General features: G+C 35.7%; 2 protein-coding genes across 12 annotated transcripts in view; both read left to right on the top strand.

Annotated features, from left to right (window-relative positions):
* The window catches only part of SLC4A7 (solute carrier family 4 member 7), a 116574-nt gene extending 106142 nt beyond the window's left edge, over window positions 1-10432 (top strand). For 3 of the 6 annotated variants that reach the window (XM_046001499.1, XM_046001496.1, XM_046001495.1), the window contains 3 exons: window positions 728-825; window positions 3553-3660; window positions 6168-10432. In XM_046001499.1, the coding sequence (XP_045857455.1) occupies window positions 728-825; window positions 3553-3660; window positions 6168-6249 (288 nt within the window). In that variant the 3' untranslated portion in view covers window positions 6250-10432. The other 3 variants (XM_046001497.1, XM_046001501.1, XM_046001498.1) reach the window with 3 other exon arrangements.
* Window positions 10433-13252: 2820 nt separating this feature from the next.
* The window catches only part of NEK10 (NIMA related kinase 10), a 227445-nt gene continuing 221837 nt past the window's right edge, over window positions 13253-18860 (top strand). For all 6 annotated transcript variants that reach the window (XM_046002046.1, XM_046002044.1, XM_046002042.1 and 3 more), the window contains exon 1: window positions 13253-13381. The gene's annotated coding sequence lies outside the window, so the exon portion shown is untranslated. The remainder of the gene's footprint in view (window positions 13382-18860) is intronic.

Genomic DNA, 18860 nt, shown 5'->3' with positions numbered 1-18860 from the left:
TTTTTTAATGATTATTTTTTAAAAGCTGGGCATATTGTCACCTGCAAGTAGTGGGATTTCTAGTGGTAAGAAAGAAGAGTGTAGATGTTCTCCCAGTCCATCCTGATATGTCTCCAGTAATTACGATATCATGATTTTAGGTCATGTCTCCAGTATATGTTTTTCTCCACCTGGGGTGACATTTCTCCTCAGGGTTCTTATTTCTGTGTTTGAGAAACTTTTGATTGTCAGAATTGGATGGGCATCTAGTGGGTAGAGGTCTGGGGTCCTACCGAATATCCTACATATGCAAGACTTCCCCTTACTACGAAGAATTGTTTGGCCCTAAATGTCAGTATTGCTGAGATTGAGAAACCCTGCCTCATCCAAATGAGGTTTTGCTTATATTGTATTGTAATGAAAGCCATCAGATTTCACAAAATTGTATCTTACTATATACTAATAATTGATAATAAAATTTATGTAGTTAAATTAATTTTAACATAGTATTCATGATAACTGAAAGTAATGAAAGTTATAACCATTTAAAATTTAGCCTTTACAAGTGGTGGTTTTCTTTTGTGCTGCCAGTGTGTGTTTATAGTTGTAAAAGGATTTTTTCAGTCATGACAAATATGTTTAAATATATTGTCAGTTTGGGTTTCTAATTCTTGAAGATGTTATATATTAATTGGTCCTTGCTAAAATATTCTGGGAAAAGTAATTTTTTCATGTATGTGCTCTGAAGGAAGCTGAACGAATGCTTCAAGCTGATGATGACACCGTGCACCTTCCATTTGAAGGGGGAAGTCTCTTACAGATTCCGGTTAAGGCCCTAAAATATAGGTGAGATAAAACTTTATCTTGTAAAATGTGTTTTGTGTACATGTCAAGTACATGAATAAGCCAAGTAATGCTTTGTTAAAGTAGTGATCTCTATTTTTAAAAAGATGACAAAACAGATACCTGGCCTAATGTCAACAACTAAAGGGGGTCTTCGGGAATTTGAAAGGGAAATCTCATGGTCCTTCCCTTCGCAGGTTTGTAGGCGGGAGGGAAGAAAAATCTTGACTTGGACCAGAGCCTTAAACCAACTTCCATGCCAAGGAGACAAGAGTACTTGTCTTGCATCACTCCTGTTTGAATGAAGTTTAAAATCAGTATAGCTTTCCCTCTCTGTCCTTTATTAGGCCTGCATCAGTGTGTGCTGGAAAATTAACCTTTGTAACCCATTTTCTGATAACTTTCCAAATTGTGACTTGACCATTGGCAGTGAGTGCTCCTATTATGAAAAAGTTGAGTTCCATATAGAGCTTAATATGTATGACTTTGGTGATTTACATGTAAATTTAAGAACTAAAGACAGTGGTAAATTCTTCTGTTTACCTTTTTGTAGTTTTAAAAGATTAAAAACCTACATTATTTATGTACATATCTGATTCCTATTTCCACATTTTTTCTATTTCTAATTAGCTATTGATAGTAGAAAAGTCAGTTTTAGAATGTATATAGGTTCCTTCCCTGACCAGTTAATGGAAAAGTTTTGTTGGTATTTATTAACTTTGGGTTTGTTTTCATTTTTAATGAATCTTTATAGTTTTTACAAAGGTCTTACTTAGGCTTGTACATGTTGATTAGTTTTGATAAATGAATTCATCAAATAATATTCCTTTATACTTATTACTATTAATTTTCATCATTGATATTACTCTGTGTCACCTTTCAAATCTTTCTTATGTAATATACTTTAAACTAAATGCCAAGTATAGACATCTTAATATACACAGCTATAATGCCCGGCTTTGCTGGATTCTATAAATGTTCATTAAACGAGTTAATATATTAACTTTGTTGTAATTAAAAAAAGAGTATAGGAACTGCCATGATGGTTATTAGTGACTCATCAATTTGTTGAGATTATTTGCCGCTTAGTTTCTATAGGTCCTGCATTATCACTTTCTCAGTGTGATTATACACAGGCCTTGACAAATTTAAGTGGAATGTATACTTACACAATCTGATGTTTAACAAAAAGAGTGATTATCTCTCTTTACTTTTGTCTTTTTAAGTGATCACATAGGCCAAGATAAAGGCTGCTTTGCTTAAAATTTGGACATTAAAGAATGCCAGCAATTGGCTGATCTATCCTAATTTAAAATCTTAAGTAGCTTTGGATTACTTGCCATGAAAATTAGATGAGATAATAAAGGAAAACATTGGGAAACTGTAAAACTCCATAAAATATGAAAGTGATTTAATATAGACAGATTTTTTTTCCCCATCTCGTTTTATTTTGGGAAAAAAACAAAATGTACTATTTTTTAAAAAAAGGTCTTAATTTCTACTAATGGGAAAGTTCTTAGAGGGGGACATTTGAAGCTAGAAAGTGCTTCTGGAATGTCTCTCTTCAGTTATTTGAAGTTGGCAACCAGCCACAGAAACACTTACTCAGAGTAAATAGTTTCCAGTTGGTGGACTCTGCCCTTGTGAATCTGAGCATTCAAATTTTGTACACTTTAAAAAAATTGACCTGGTAAACCACCTTTTCTAGAGATTCTGCAGGGACATGTCACATTTCTCAGAAGTCTTATATTTTAAACGACATTTGGATTTAAGATGTGAACAGAGCTAACACTCTCTAAAATTACTGCCTTTTAGTTATTTATCAGGTAGCTTTGTATTTGATCATGTAGCTTTGCAATGTGAACTTAAGGCCTAATTTGACATTTGTATTTGTCACTTGTATGAATGAAATATTACTCTTCTGGTGAGGAAAAAGGACTTGCAAATATATTTCTATTAACTTCATAGTTAATAACTGCAACCTTGAGTCCAAAATTATTTATGGATATCATCATTTTTGAATTTGCAGTCTCAAAGGAATTTTGCAATATTTTATAGAGACAGGGAATGATTACATTTATCCCTTACAATGAAAGGACAGTATTTTGTTCTTTTGATTCTGATTTTGATAAATTTGATAGGCTAACACTTTGAAACTAAAAATGTGAATGTCAGCTAAAAGTGATATATTATAAGCTGTTTTTGTGTTATCTGTTCATTTTCAGAACTCTGTTTTTATTTTTAAAGTGTTGCCTTTTCCATCATTCATTCTAATGATTTTTTTGAAGAATTAAAAACTAGTTTTTGTTTTTTTTTTTTAAATCATGATCTTAAGTTTTCCTTATGTACTTTGGATCTCTAGTTGATGAGGTTGAAATTTGTCCTAGTTAAAAAAGTTTTCTAATTGAATTGAGTCTGTATTTTTTATATGTAATGTATTCTTTTGTTACTTCAATAATATGTGTATAGCCAAGATGATTATCTTTGGGCTTCACTGCCAGTTTAATTAATCTTAACTCCTAGTTTTGGTTATATAGAAGGATGTAATTCCCCATGAAACCTTTATAACAGAACTCTGAAATTCTGATGTTTTGCTAGACCTTGGTTTAAATGCATGACAAAGAGTTTTCTCAATTTTAAAATTGATGAAGACAAATATTAATAAAGAGTGACAATATTAATGCTTTTGCAAGTACTGAATACTAACCAAAAAGTGTATTTGTTCTTCAGTGTTGATCCCTCAGTTGTTAACATATCAGATGAAATGGCCAAAACTGCACAGTGGAAGGCACTTTCCATGAATACTGAGAATGCCAAAGTAACCAGATCTAGCACGAGGTAGCTGTAACTCTTTACGCATTTTCTAACTGTAGTCAATTTTTAATCGACTTATGGGTAGATAGCTATTTCATAAAACATTAAATGTAACTCAATTTGCATAAGTTATATTCTCTTAACAAAGCCAGCCTTCTTTTCTTTCCCTCTTCCTTTTATCTGTCTATCCATCATTGTGCCGAATACTGGAAATCAGATATAAGTGCCGATTGGTTACTTTTTAAATTCATAATTGCCTATTTCCAAAAAGAATTTGAGCCATTTTATAATAAAAATGAATATATACATATGGCAGTATGGAATAAGTATATAAAATATCAAAACCATATAAAGAGAGATAATTACTAGGGGTTACATAAATACTCTTAAGTGAACACTGCCTCAATCATGCTTTCTGATGGTCCGAGAAAAAAAGATAGACATGACTGTTTTCCTTGTTTTGCTTTAGCCTGGCATTTCTTCGGATGAGATAAACATTTTCCTAGAAGATAATTGGAAAAAATTTTTAATCCATGGATATAAACACCATTTGATTTTATAATGGACCATGTATTCCATAACAATTTTCATAACTCCTCTCTTAGATTTCTTGTTAGGAATCCATTTTTTCTTTCTTTTACGCTCACTTCAAAGCCTGAATCTAAGGGATTCTAGTTTGATAACCGTTACTACTTTAATCCCTTGGGTCTGTGGAGAAATGAGGTATTATCCTGTAGTGCACGCAGTCATTCATTTTGCACAAATACTCTGTGTGCACTTTGTGTCAGACACTGTTGGGTGTCCGTATACTCTGCTTGGACATCAGATCAAAACATTTTTCCTGGGCAAATGGTCACTGGCTGCTTCTGATTGATTAGTTACTGTCTTTCTGGCCACTCCACGTCACTCGGCATCAGGGAAATACAAATCAAAACCACAATGAGATATCACCTCACACCAGTCAGAATGGCTAAAATTAACAAGTCAGGAAATGACAGATGCTGGAGAGGATGTGGAGAAAGGGGAACCCTCCTCCACTGTTGGTGGGAATGCAAGCTGGTGCAACCACTCTGGAAAACAGCATGGAGGTTCCTCAAAATGTTGAAAATAGAACTACCCTATGACCCAGCAATTGCACTACTGGGTATTTACCCTAAAGATACAAACATAGTGATCCGAAGGGGCACGTGTACCCGAATGTTTATAGCAGCAATGTCTACAATAGCCAGACTATGGAATTATTTAGGTTTTATTCATTCCTTCCTCACCTCTTCTTAGAGCTTTGCTCCTACTTAATCTCTATTATTCCCCCCGACCTTTTTTTTTTTTTTAATCATTTCTTGCCTTCTGATTTTTTAAGCTGGACTATTTCCCTTTTTCTGTCTTTGATCTTAAAAGTTTTTAAAAGTGAACTCTTTGTCATTTTGATTATTCCATGCGGCTAGAATTTAGCTTAATGCTCTTTTTACTCTTAATAATTTTTCACACTCTGTCAGCACTTGTGGCCCAGATTATTAGTATAGTTGCAGATGTAAAGACCTTACAATAATAATGATATTATTGTATTTCATACAATAATATAAAAGTATCTTTTATGCTTCTGCCTTTCATTGAGGTTGCCCCTCAATTCCAAATTATAGGGGAAGAAGGACAATGTATAGGTTATGTCATTTAACAGAAAAAATGTTTGGAGGTCCTTCCTTCAATCTTGTCTGGAGAAGGCAGCAAACCACAGTGTGTTATTATACATTTGAAAAGTTTTTTCAAAACACAGATATTCATATGTTACAATTAAATTAGTCACTTAAATCCATGGACATGAAATCATTGTATTTGATATAAATTTGAAAATACAGAATATATGTGTTTTGATTTTTTTATTTGTGAACCAAATTTGGTGAGAGAAATAAATTTGTTACATTTTGCAGAAAATTATTTGATGTTTATCTGTATTAACAAAGGTTGCTTTTTTTTTTTTTTAAAGATTTTATTTATTTATTTGACAGAGCTCACATGCAGACAGAGAGGCAGGCGCAGAGAGAGAGGAGGGAAGCAGGCTCCCTGCTGAGCAGAGAGCCGGTTGTGGGGCTCGATCCCAGGATCCTGGGATCATGACCTGAGCCGAAAGTAGAGGCTTTAACCCACTGAGCCACCCAGGTGCCCCACAAAGGTTGCTTTTTTAATGGATTTGTCAGTGAAATGTTACATGCTACAACTGTTTATTTATAAAATAAAACTAATAAATTAGACTTAGTCATTATATGACTAATTTTAAGAAACTCCTCTTCAATTGTAAAAAAAAAAAACATGAATTTCAGTGGCAAGCATATCCATTAAAAAAACTAAGAATTTTTAATATTTGTCTTTCTAATCAAATTTATTGGTAGGAAAAGAAAGCAGTAAAGTAATAATAGTGAATCATATGTTTATAGTATTAATAGTAATTTCAAAAGGCTTATTGTGGATACTAAGTGTTGGCCATTTTTTGAATATAATAAGAATCATTTATTCTCATTCCTTGTTTTAAATAGCCCTGAAAAACCTGTGAGTGTGAAAATAAATTTTGAAGATGAACCAACAAAGAAATACATGGATGCTGAAACTTCGTTATAGAATTGAACCAAGAGGAATTATATATATAGTTATACAGATATATATTTTATTTATATATATATATATACACACATATATATATATAATGTGTGTATTTCATGTCACTATATGTAACAATATTGTAAGTCATGCTGTTTATGTGTGACTCTGGGTTTTTGAAGTAGTGTCTAAAGTTTGTTAGGAACACCATGGAGACTGTGTATATAATGAAATGGTCTCTTAGAAATGAGGTACATGGTTCTTACTATTCAAATATTTATTCTGTTGAAAAAAGAATTTTCTGTTCTGCAGTAGAAAGATGTAGGGAAATGCATTCAATCTACTTTTCCTTTAAATCTATTTGTTCATCAGTGGTAATTCATACCAACCTTATGTGATGTACTTTGTCCATATATTTACAATTTTTACTTGAGCTACTAAAAATTTTTACATATTATTTCACTTTTGTTAGTTCTTTATGGGAAGAACAGGGAGTCTTTATGCCATTGTTGTAGACAAATGGTAACATGTCATGGCTTCTCTGTATGTATGTTTCATTTATGCAGATGTCCTTCATGTTTCACAAGCAGTGGAGAGTTTTTGGCTCTACCGGTAGAACAATAGAAACTGTCTAGATAAGAACTATAGTTTTGACCTTTGTGTCTTTAAAATTTGTTTTAAATCTTAAAAAACCTCCACATCCAGGTTTCTATTTGAATAGGCAAGTAAAATTGCAGGTGATTTTATAATTTAACACCATACCAGTCATAACTTTATGGATTTTAGAAGCTGTAAAATGCCAGTTCATAATAGTTAAATTTTGTTGCCTTTGTAGAATTTTTTTTTTTTTTTTGAATCCTAATCCTTTATAAGAGCCCAGAACACTTCCTCTGTTCTCTGCCTTTGCTGTCTCTTACTTAAAATATGGTTAAGTTTTATCAGGTTCAAGTTCTTGATTATTTTTCTATTACAAGTAATATGACTAAATAATCAGGAATCACAATTCTCTTAATGGGTTTATGATCAGTATTACTTTATTCTAAAGAATTACCTTTCATTTTCTTGTTTACGTTGTTATTCTTTCTATGGTATAGATAATATTTAATAGATTGTTATCTGTGATCTATTATAAACTTTTATTTATTTTCATTGATATGATACTTAGATATATAAACATTTGAAAAGGTAACAAATACAGAATAATTTAAATTGTTAATGTAAATAGTTGGTGCTCACTTGCATTTACGGTTTATTATCTTTGAAAGCAGTTGACAGATTTTACATCTTTGATATAAAGCACTGCCATATTTGTATCTTAAAAGGAATTTAAACATTTTATGTATAGCTCAGATTGATGGCATTCTTTCTAGTTTGTGTTAGTATTTTATTTAGTTTCTGCTTTTCTGAGCTATCTTTAACTTCTAGCAGATCTTTTTAGTCATCTTTTATAAAATCTTAGCTCTACATGAAATAAATAAATGTTTTTCTTGTTAAGCCTGTAGGACTGGATGAATGGAGTTGTGAAAGTGATTTGGCAAGAGGATAATTTATGAAAACCAAATGAGTATTGAGAAGCCACAGAAATACCAAAATTGTAACATGAATATTAGGATGAAAATTTTAATGAAATTCCAATGCTCCCTTTAGTCATTTGTAATTAAAACTCAAAAGTATGAACAGTTGATCCTATAGGGGATCATGAGGAATGCCAAAAGCTGATATTTTAGCAATTCTGAAGTGTTTTGAATCCATTGTAAACTGCTCGGTAGCTGATATAATTTCCCCATCTGAGACCATATTGTCAGATTCTAGTTAAAGAATTCGACTTCTGCCTCAAATGAGAAGTTGGAAATGTAGCTACTTTTCTTTAGAAAATAGAGCTGGCATCATTTGGTACTGCCTGAAAAAGAGTTAGACTCAATTGATAATCAAGTATTACCCACGGTGCTTATTATTCTTTATGGGCTTCCACTGAAATGATTCCTATTATTCGTAGCAGCATAATCATTTCCAAAGACCCCAGTATTTGCTGCTATATTTTGTAAACTCCCCTGGTGTACCCGAACAAGGGGATTTCCTCACATCATTTCTTTGTGTCTGGACATCATAGAGTTAACAGATGTGCTTACTTTACAGGAAGGGATTTTAAAATTTAAACTGAGAACTACCTGGGATCATAGTGTTTCTGTGATTTTATTTAATTATGTATAGTAATTGTCCAGTGCCAGAAAAACCATGACTTGCAAAATACTTTGCACTCAAAATGTTTTTACTGTTTCTAATTGTTAATGGTTTCTGCTTTCTTTTGACTACTTGACTTACAAAATAATCTGATACTACTACTCCATTGAAAAGCAAAGGTAACTCATGTTTATTAAGTAATTAACTGCTTGTTCTAAATGGTTATAGTATTTTTCCACTATTTTTTAAAAAAATAACAATCATGGATAGTGTTCATTGCAAGACAGTGAAAAATATAATTTACTACATATATTAATTTTTAAATGTTGCCTTAAATAGGTATAAATGAGCAGTAGTAATTGCAGTGTACTGATTTACCTCAAGGTGCAAAATAATTAAACCTGTACATATTCCATTTACAAAATAAATTAATATAAACAGCCCTGCACTTTCTTAGATGCCTTGGTTTCCAGGATGGAGCTTAGTGCTACTGAATACCCTGGCTACAGAGCCACCTCAGGATATTCTTCTCTCCACCCTATTTTATTTATTTATAGATGTCTGTTTACAGAGACTATAATAAATCCTGATGTTGACCATTTGAAATTTACTTTCTTTTGAATGCTATTTCACTCTAAAATAGCAGCTTTTGAGAAAACAATGAATGAACTTCCTTATGATAAAAGGATGATTCTATATATTCTCTTATATTAGATATGCTGAAGTGAAGCACACAGTCTTTCGTGTGTGTGTGTATGTGTGTGTGTGTGTGTGTTGCGAGAGAGAGAGAGAGAAAATGATGTTTAAAATCTTAAATCTCTTCAGTTGAAAAAAGCTGTGGCATATCAATGTTCATATTTGCCAAGTCTTTGTAAAACATGGTGTGCTAATGCATGTATTTATAAAGCAGGTTTCTTTACCACTCAAAATTACTAATTTTTGTTTTCTCCATCCAAAAAGCATTTGTTTCTTCCTCATGCTTCAAGTTTATGTATGTATATAATAGCTTTCTAAGTTTTTCCTTTCACAAAGACAGGTTCAGAATTCTGTAAAACATAAAATGGTTTCTGAAACTGAGGTATTACACCAGAGCTTGCTGTTTTTCAAGGATCATATCATGTGCATCAGTTCTTTAAATGTGCTCAACATGTGAATCCTGTTTTAAAGTGCTCAGATTTTGGATGTGTAAGCCATTGATATAACATTGTAATTCAAAAATGTTTAAATTAAATAACTTAATGTTTTAAATTTATTTATGTAGATTACATCATTGTTAATCATATATAATACAAATGTGTGAAATGTTTTTTGGTTTAGTCCAACAATTATTTATTTTTTAGAAAGTAAGCTTAAAGATTTTAAGGACATTGAAAATTTAAAATAGTGTTCAGAATTCAAAATTTGGCAATTTTAATGTAAAGTTCTTTTCTAACATTATCAGAAAGTAATATAAGTATCAATAATAGGAAAACATATAGTTGGAAATGGAATCATCTAAAGGTCATTTTAAAACTTTAATTAGCACATACTGACTTCTACAGTTGACTTATAGTAATTGTTAAACCCCAGTGGTTTTTAAATCAGATTTTGTGCATTGATTGATTTTTGTGTTGTGGCTTTTCTTTTGTTGCTTTAATATTAAAAATCTGGGGGGATTTTTGTTTGTTTTGTAGGGGGGTTATCTTCCAATGTTTACTATGTTTGAATAAATAGAAATTGAATTTTATTGTTCATTTATATAGTATTTGATAGCTTGGTATAATTTCACAGTACAGTTCTAATTTTTATGACTTTTATAATTACAATGATAATATTTTCTTTTGTAATAAAATCCAAGGTAAATTAAACATTTAAAATGTAGAACTGGTATTTTTCATTTATATGAAGTACAAGTCTCTACCAAGTCTATAATGTGAACAATTCTGCCTTTCAAATTTGTTTCATAATTGTTAGAAGAAAACTATTTTTTAGAGATGTTATTGAAGTTGAGAGAGCAATAAAAGTCTACTGAATTAGTTGTTGGCTATTGTCTTTATTTTGTACTTTGATTATTAGAATTGCTGCATATCTTTCTTATGCAGAGGAATGGGGGATGAAGGATATTAAGTGATTTCTGTTTCCTGCTTCCTAATATTCATAGGCTTCAGGAAGGAAACAGAAAAGAAGATGAAGCAAAGTACTGTGTGTTTCACAATGACTTTTTAATAGATAAGAAGTATCGAAATTAAAGCCCTTTAAGAGTAGGCTGGTCCATTATTTTCCCTTTAATAAGAAACAGCTTCTGATATCCCAACATGAACTTGATAACCTTTGGGAGTGAGAAAGGTGCTTAGAGGTTTAGAAATTTCATCTGAAAGTTTTCTGACATTTATTTTAAGAAAAAGTTTTTTGTCAATTTATTATTCCCATGTATAGAACTTTGAGTTTATTGTTTTTTGTTGTTTTTTTTAAGAAGTTGAGAGGAAAGGAAATCTTACTCATTTTGTTTTATCTTGCTCATTAAAGCATATCTGATCTCTTGAGTATCAGTTAATTCTTTCTATGACTAACATTTACATGTCTTCTGTTAGGCGTTGAATGAGAACATTCCTGATTGGAAAACCTTTCTTTCGGTTTCTGTGCTGCTCTTTTGGACTCACTTTCAGTTCTGCTTTTCCTTCAAATTGTACTCACCTTCTGTCAGTCTATAGGATCATTCTCATTCCTCTAGTGAAAGTGTGTGTACATGCGTGTTTAGATACCCTTTTTTAGTCCTGAGTATCTTAGAAATTTGGGCAAGTGATTTTGTCCTCTTGTTAATCCTGAAAATTTACACCTATTTTGGTACCTATTTACATTACTTTTATTTTTATTTTATATTATTTTATTCTTTATGTTATAGTTAAGACATTCTGTTTTGCTTTTGAACTAGGTAATTTACATTGTCTGTGAAATCATTTCAACATAGTAGAAGGGGTATTGGAAAACAAAAAAGGTAATGGATGTTAGGGCTTACAAGTTTGAGCCCTACCACATAAGCCATAAACTTAAGCAAACATCAGGGCCATGGATCTTCATCACTCCTCTCCTTGAGAGGCAAGTGCCCTTCATCTTAATCTTCTATGTAAGTTTCACTTCTATTCAGGAAAGGCCAAAATATTAGTTTACCATTTTGTTGAGAAAGAGAAAGATAGAAAGCACATTCAGTATTCTGATGAAGGGTAGAAGTAATTGGAATCATTTTGTCTCATAGCTAAATATTTAAGATGTCTTTAAGAGAACATTTTTCAACTCTGCATCACTCAACTTCTGTTTTCCAATTGGTAATAGTAACCTTGCTGGCTTTATGTTCTCTGAAGTTAAACTAGTTCTGTTGTATTTACTTGAGTCGCTTTCATTTCCCCTTTCTACATTTCCAAAATGGGACCTTGTTCTTGTAGGTTAAAATACGTATTTTTTAAATTTCTTTTTTTATTAAATTTTTAAATTTTTTAATAAACATATAATGTATTTTTATCCCCAGGGGTACAGGTCTGTGAATCGCCGGGTTTACACACTTCACAGCACTCACCATAGCACATACCCTCCCCAATGTCCATAACCCCACCACCCTCTCCCAACCCCCCTCCCCCCAGCAACCTTCAGTTTGTTTTGTGAGATTAAGAGTCACTTATGGTTTGTCTCCCTCCCAATCCCATCTTGTAGAATACATATTTTTAATTGTTATCCCATTAGGTCTGCTTTTCATTATTCAAAGCAGAGACACATCGGGTAAAGATTCATTGTATACGTTTTAAGTCAAGTTTTGGGAGCTGTAGTCACTGTACTAAGTGACACGGTGGTCATTTGAGCAATATTAAGATGGGATCGAGTAGGCCCTATACTTGAAGAAATCTGGAGCATCAATGTGGTTAAGACTGGGCTCTCATTTCAAACTGTAAGTCCTACCTACACAGAAATGTGTACGTTCTTCCCTGACTCTAGCACTTATTACGTGCTCCAGTAACTAACTGGGCGACTTAGGAAACTTCTACCTCCATTTTCAATTCTAAACTAGGATGAAAAATAATTACTATCAGTTGATGTCGTGGAATAGTGTCTGGCATAAAATGAGCATGAATATTTTTCATTTTTTAAAGCTTCATAATCTTTTTGACTTTAATGCAATTCAGACTTCTTTTCAAGAAGCTTCAGAATTTACCAAAAGGTGAAGAGACTTGCCTATGCTAGGTGAACCACAATACAGATGTCTTGAATGCCCGGTCCCTTTTATTTTCACAACACTCTATTGTCATTGCCTGAGGTGTGGAGTGCCCTTGAGTAACCGAAAATGTGTTCGCACTATATGAAAGCTATGTAGCATGTAGCGTTGATCCTTTCAAACTATTTGCTTTGGAAGAGAAGGGTTTTTTAGGCCATAGCAGTTCTTGAACCTAAGCACCCTAAGAAGCAGCAGCTCCATCCCACCCGTTTTATTTCATATGCTAAAAGTTGCACACAAGTACCCCCCCCCCCCCCAAAAAAAATGCAGGGTTTAAGAAACCTGCCCGTAGGCTTGTAGCTCTAGGTCAGGATGCACTGGACCCGCCCGGCACAGCCCGAAGGACCACTTTCCTCTTCTGCCTGCAGCCTTGGGGCTAGAACCTGCGCGTTCTGTGGTTGCTACGGCAACCCCGAGGCGGGTGTCACCCGTCGCTATGGCGCTCGGTACGCCGCAGCACGGCTGTTTCTGATTGGCCGAGGTGCCCCGGCGAAGCGGAAGAAGGGGTGTTGGCATTGGTTCAGCCAGCGCCGGTTGGTGGCCCAAAGCAGGATTTGATTGTACCAACGGTGCAGCAGGCAGTGGTGTCCCCGAGGTGGAGGGGACAGGGAGTGGGTTGGGGGGGTGGGCGGGACGGGTCCCCCGATCCGGAGCCGCGGGTGGCAGCAGCAGAAACGATGAGGAGGAAGATTCAGAAATTGGCCTGAAGGAGGGATCTCCCCCTCGGGCGCGGTGAGTGGGGCAGGGGCGGGCGTTCCTTTGCGCCGGCGCGCGGTTTGAGGCAGGGTCTCCAAGGAGATGCCCACAGGCCCTTGTGGAGCAGCCCGAAGCCTCCGGGAGTCAGCTTCATTCGCCCTGGGGCAGGGGCAGGGAGTGCGGGCTGGCGCGGATAGGCGAGTCGCCCTGAGCCTGTCTCTTAGCAGAAGGGTTGGTGTCGTGCGACTGGATGGTGGGCAGGTGCCATCAACGATGTTTGACGGCGCTTTCAGTTCGGTGAAGGAATTATTTTGGTTACCTGGAGCGTGTCTCTTCCAGTCTTCTCCGATACCTCTGCAGCCTCATTCATGAAATTCTTTACAGGCGTCGCTTTTCTGCCTTCCCTTTCTGTGATGCTGCTTTGACTGCCCTCTTTGCTTTTCTGCACCACGTGGGTGAGGCTGTCCACTTCCTCGCCTTCACGCATCACGGGTCTGCCGATGACTGGAAAGCGTCCACCTCCAGCCTAGGCTGCTTCACGAAGCGCCAGACCCTCAAATCCACCTGCCAGTTAACTCCCCAGCCGTGGGACCCTAGAAGCTATCTCCCTCCACTCCCACCAGACTGCCACAACTTTGGGTTCCCTATCTTGGGCAGACCTATCCAGTTACTAAAATCACATTCTGGGCAGTGTCTTTGACACCACCTCTTCTGCATATCCATCAATTATCAAGCCTCTAGCTTCTCAATAGACATCAAAAACCAATTTCCACATCACCATCTCCATTCTCACTATATTAAAATTTCCGCCAGTTCCTAGGTTAAATTCAGCACCCATCCAGCTTCCCTGATTCTGGTCTGGAACCATTTTCCCCAGGAGAGTTAGGCTGATCTCTCTTGTAAAAAAAAAAAATAATAAAATAAAATTATATATATGTGTGTATATATATATATATATGTCTTTTTTTTTCCCTGCAAAGATTGTGCATTATCCTACTCCAGCTCTTTAGTTAGGCCTCCCATCAGCATTTCCATCTCACTTATTCCCAGAACATGCCAGTGTCTGTCCCGTGTTGTAATTTCATCTGTTGTTCACACTGCCCACAATGGACTCCACTTTTTGCACCCTCCCCAGCCCTATTCTCATTCTCCAGTCTTGCTCTTTGTGTTGCCCCATTACTTTTCTCTTCCCTTCTCTAGATATTATTTGTGAAGGCAGAGGCTACATTAGTCTTACTCAGCGTTTGCTGTATCTCTCACAGTATCATGCCCATACCAGGAGCTCAACAAATACTGGTTAAGCGAACAAATCTCTAAAATGAGAAGCCATTACTTTTCATGACACCCTTTTTTAGTTCCAGAAAAGTCTGAAATAATCTCTGGCCAGTGAAGATTTATTTATAAAATATGAATATTGAAATTATGAGTTTTACTTAGATTTCAAGATCCTTGGTAATTGCAAACTACTTCACCTCAGAGTCTATCTTTCATAATTAGTATGATGGTGGTTGTTACTGCATGGCATGGGTTTCAAGTGGGAAATAGAGAGTACAGCATAGCTTGCAAGAGAAAAGCTTTGGAGTCAGAGATACATGGATTTGCATCCCGGCTTCAGCATTTTCAGTGGCCCATGGCAAATGACTTTGCCTCCAATAGGCTTCTTTATCTGTACAGTGCACTGATGATAGTAGCCATCTCACATGCTTGTCTTAAAGACTAAATGTGGACAATTCATATCAAGTGCACAGTGCCTTATACTTAGTAAATTTTCACGTTTAAGAAATTGAAATATTCACATGGATGTTTATAGCAGTTTTATTCACAATTGCCAATATTTGTGAACAACCAAGATATCTTTTAGTGGGTGAATGGATAAACTGTGATGCAGCCAGATAATGGAACATTATACAGTGCTAAGAAGAAATGATCTATCAAGCCATGGAAAGACATGAGAGAACCTTAAATGCATATCACTAAGTGAAAGAGGCCCATCTGAAAAGAATCTGAATTCTGCATATTGTGTGAATTCAACAATATGACATTCTGGAAAGGGCAAAATTTTGGAGACAGTAAAAAGATCAGTGGTTGCCAGGGGTTAGGAGTTGGGGAGAAATGGATAGACAGAGAACAGAGGATTTTTAGGGCAGTGGAAATACCGTATGATATTACAGTGATAGATACATCTCATTATGCATTTGTCCAAATCCATAGAATGTACAACACCAAGAGTGTTGGGTGATCATGATGTACCGATGTAGTTCATTCTCAGTATAAAAAGTACCGTTCTAGGGGCACCTGGGTGGCTCAGTGGGTTAAAGCCTCTGCCTTCGGCTCAGGTCATGATCTCAGGGTCCTGGGATCAAGCCCTGCATCGGGCTCTCTGCTCAGCAGGGAGCCTGCTTCCTCCTCTCTCTCTCTGCCTGCTTCTCTGTGATCTCTGTCTGTCAAATAAATAAATAAAATCTTCAAAAAAAAAAAAAGTACCATTCTAGTGAGTGATACTGTTAATAGGGAAGATTATGCAGGTGTGGCAATGGGAGGTAGATGAGAAACCTCTGTACCTTCCTCTCAGATTTGTTGTAAACCAGAGCTGCCCTAAAAAAAGGTCTTAACAAAAAAGAAAAAGTAGCACTGAGTGTGAGAATTGTGAAACTTCCATGGTCAGCCCACAGAAGGTACAAATCAATCTTCTAATTCATTCAAGTGCAATTTCTAGGACCTCCTCCTCCTACTTGTTCACACTATCTGACTTGATCACAAGCTTTGGTGTATTGTCAACAGCTCCCAAACAGGTAAGATACTCATTCACTCAATGAGTATTTGTTGACCATCTGATTGGTCCAGGGCACCATGCCAGCTAAGGTGGGTCAAAAGAAACTATAACCCGTAAAGTAGGTGAAAGAAAGGGCCAGAAATGTTGCTCTGCGAGTCACAGCCAGCTCATCTTTGAGGCCAAAGTTAGAGTGAACTGAGTTTAAGCACTTAGATAGGCAGAGAGGACCTAGAAAGTCATTCAGGCAGTTAATATTTATTGAGCATCTGGATGTTTGGCAATGAACAAAACAATGTCACTATTCCTTTAGAATCTATATTCTCAGGGATAGTAGAGCAGGGTCCAGAGGACACAGAATCTCATGCCAGATTATCTGGGCTCAAATGCCAGCTGCTCCACTGCCCAATATGGGACCTCTGGCAAGTTATTTCATTTTTTGCACCTCAATTTCCCGTAAAATGGAGTTGTTCTATTACATGAATCCATATTGACAAATTTCTTAGAACTGTGATGGGTACATGGGAAGTACCATGTAAATGTAGCTATTTGTATTTCTTGGGGTGGGGGAAGACAAGTAAACAGGTAAAAATAAAGCAGGGTAAGGGGATAGAAAGTGTCTGCCTAGGGACAGGTTGTGTGGCTTGGATTTGGAAATGAGTCTTATATTTTTGAAAGACTTGGTCTATTTCCATAGGAAAGTGAACATTAAACATACTTGTATCCAGGTGACATGTATGATGATTTTAAGAACCCATGAAAATGAACATTGCCTAAAATAGATGATTTCTTATCATTACTCATGCTTATCTAGAGGTCAGTCTTACCCTCATTTCAGCTGAAATTTCAATAGTCATAATAAAGGTCATGCACCTAAGTCTAACTTGAGGTTTATTAAATCTTCCATTGAGGATAATTATAATTGACTTGGGTTCTAGCGTCACAGCCCTTAGCAAAGTCACAGTGACAAAATGACAATTGACTAGCTTGCATCTGGAAAAGAAACTAAAAAACCCTCCTAATGAAAGTTAAAATTGGGGAGGGGAGGCGAACCATAAGAGACTATGGACTCTGAAAAACAACCTGAGGGTTTTGAAGGGTCAGGGGTGGGAGGTTGGGGGAACAGGTGGTGGGTGATGGGGAGGGCACGTTTTGCATGGAGCACTGGGTGTTGTGCAAAAAGAATGAATACTGTTACGCTGAAAAAAAAATAAATAAATAAAAAGGGAAAAAAAAAATAAAAAAAATAAAAACAGGAGGCAGAATGGAGAAAGCACAGCAGCCATAATATTGACCCTGGGCCATCAGGAAAAAGTTACACAATGTTTAGTGTATTGTTCCTGAAAGTTTCAGAAAAGTGTATATGAAGTAATATTTGATTATTAAAATGGTAAACATTTGTCTAGAAAATTCACTTAGGCTAACAGAGAGCTGGAAAAATTCCACCAATAAATGAGAGTTATTAAAGCATTTGATTAACACGGAAGGCTCTTCTTGGCTTTAAATTCCTGTTCTGCCACTTACCAGCTGTATGACCTGGGACACATTGGTTAACCTCTGTTGGCCTCAGTTCACTCATCTGTGAAAGGGGACAATAATGGTAGCTGCCTTCCAGATTTGTTAGGAGACTTGTACGAGTTAAGGTATGGAAAGCACTGAGCATAGCATTGGCATATGCTAAGCACCAGGTAAACATTTGCTCTTATTACTGTTGTTTTATTACTAGATAGGAGATCTTGGCCAAGTTACTTAGCTTCTCAGTACCTCAGTTTCTTCTTCTGTAAGTTGGAGATCTAACACTACCCACCACATAGGATCATTTTGAGGATTAAATGAATATACCAAAATGCTTACTATAGTAAACCTTGAATAATATTATATTTAAAAAAATTAAAATTGAGACTATTTTTGGTTTTGAAAATAAAACTTTTTTCTCATTTTCTGTCTACTATTTGTTATCAATGAATCAAAGTCAGCATATGTAACAAATGATTAAAAATGAGCATGACAGTTTCTTCAGATTGAAGTAATAAGTAGTATTACCCATGACAATATTTACAAACAGCTATCATAATAACAATTACTTACATTTCTATAGCTATTGACGGTGCTGAAGGTGTTTTGTTTTATTTAATCCCAACTACCACTTGATGATAGGGTATACTGTTGTTTCTATTTTGTGGTGAATGAAGAAACTACTAATCAGAGAGATCCTGGGGCTATCTGAGGTCACGTGGCAGGTCTCGTCCACCACCATTGCTCCTTGGGACTACCTCTCAGTGGTGTAACCAGAAGAATTCACATTCTCAAACCTGTGAAGTATTTGAGAACATGTGACATTCTTAGAATGTCCACCTATGTGCTACACTTGACACACATGTGAATACTCATCTTTAGGAGATGGTTTTGTCCTGTTCCTGTATACTCGAGGTAGTCCATATCTAACATGAATAACATTTACTTTGTGGCTTCCTTGTGTTTATGTGAGCTTTGTCAAATCAACATTCTGTAACATCTGGATCCTGGTCAGCAGTGGCAAACGTATTATTTGCTGATAGTTTTGTCCCCATTAGCTTTATTCCCCATACTTAGTGATACTCCGGTTATAGATGGAGCTTCCCAATCCTGTTTCACTTGGGACTTTTTCATTCATTCATTCATTCAGCAACCATTTGTCGAATACCTTTGTTATAAACTAACAATGCTGTGCTGGATGCTGGGGACGAGTGAGCGGGCCGCCATCCC

Source organism: Meles meles, chromosome 4 (assembly GCF_922984935.1).
Source record: "Meles meles chromosome 4, mMelMel3.1 paternal haplotype, whole genome shotgun sequence".
NCBI lineage: Eukaryota > Metazoa > Chordata > Mammalia > Carnivora > Mustelidae > Meles > Meles meles.
This window is presented reverse-complemented; position numbering and strand designations above follow the sequence as displayed.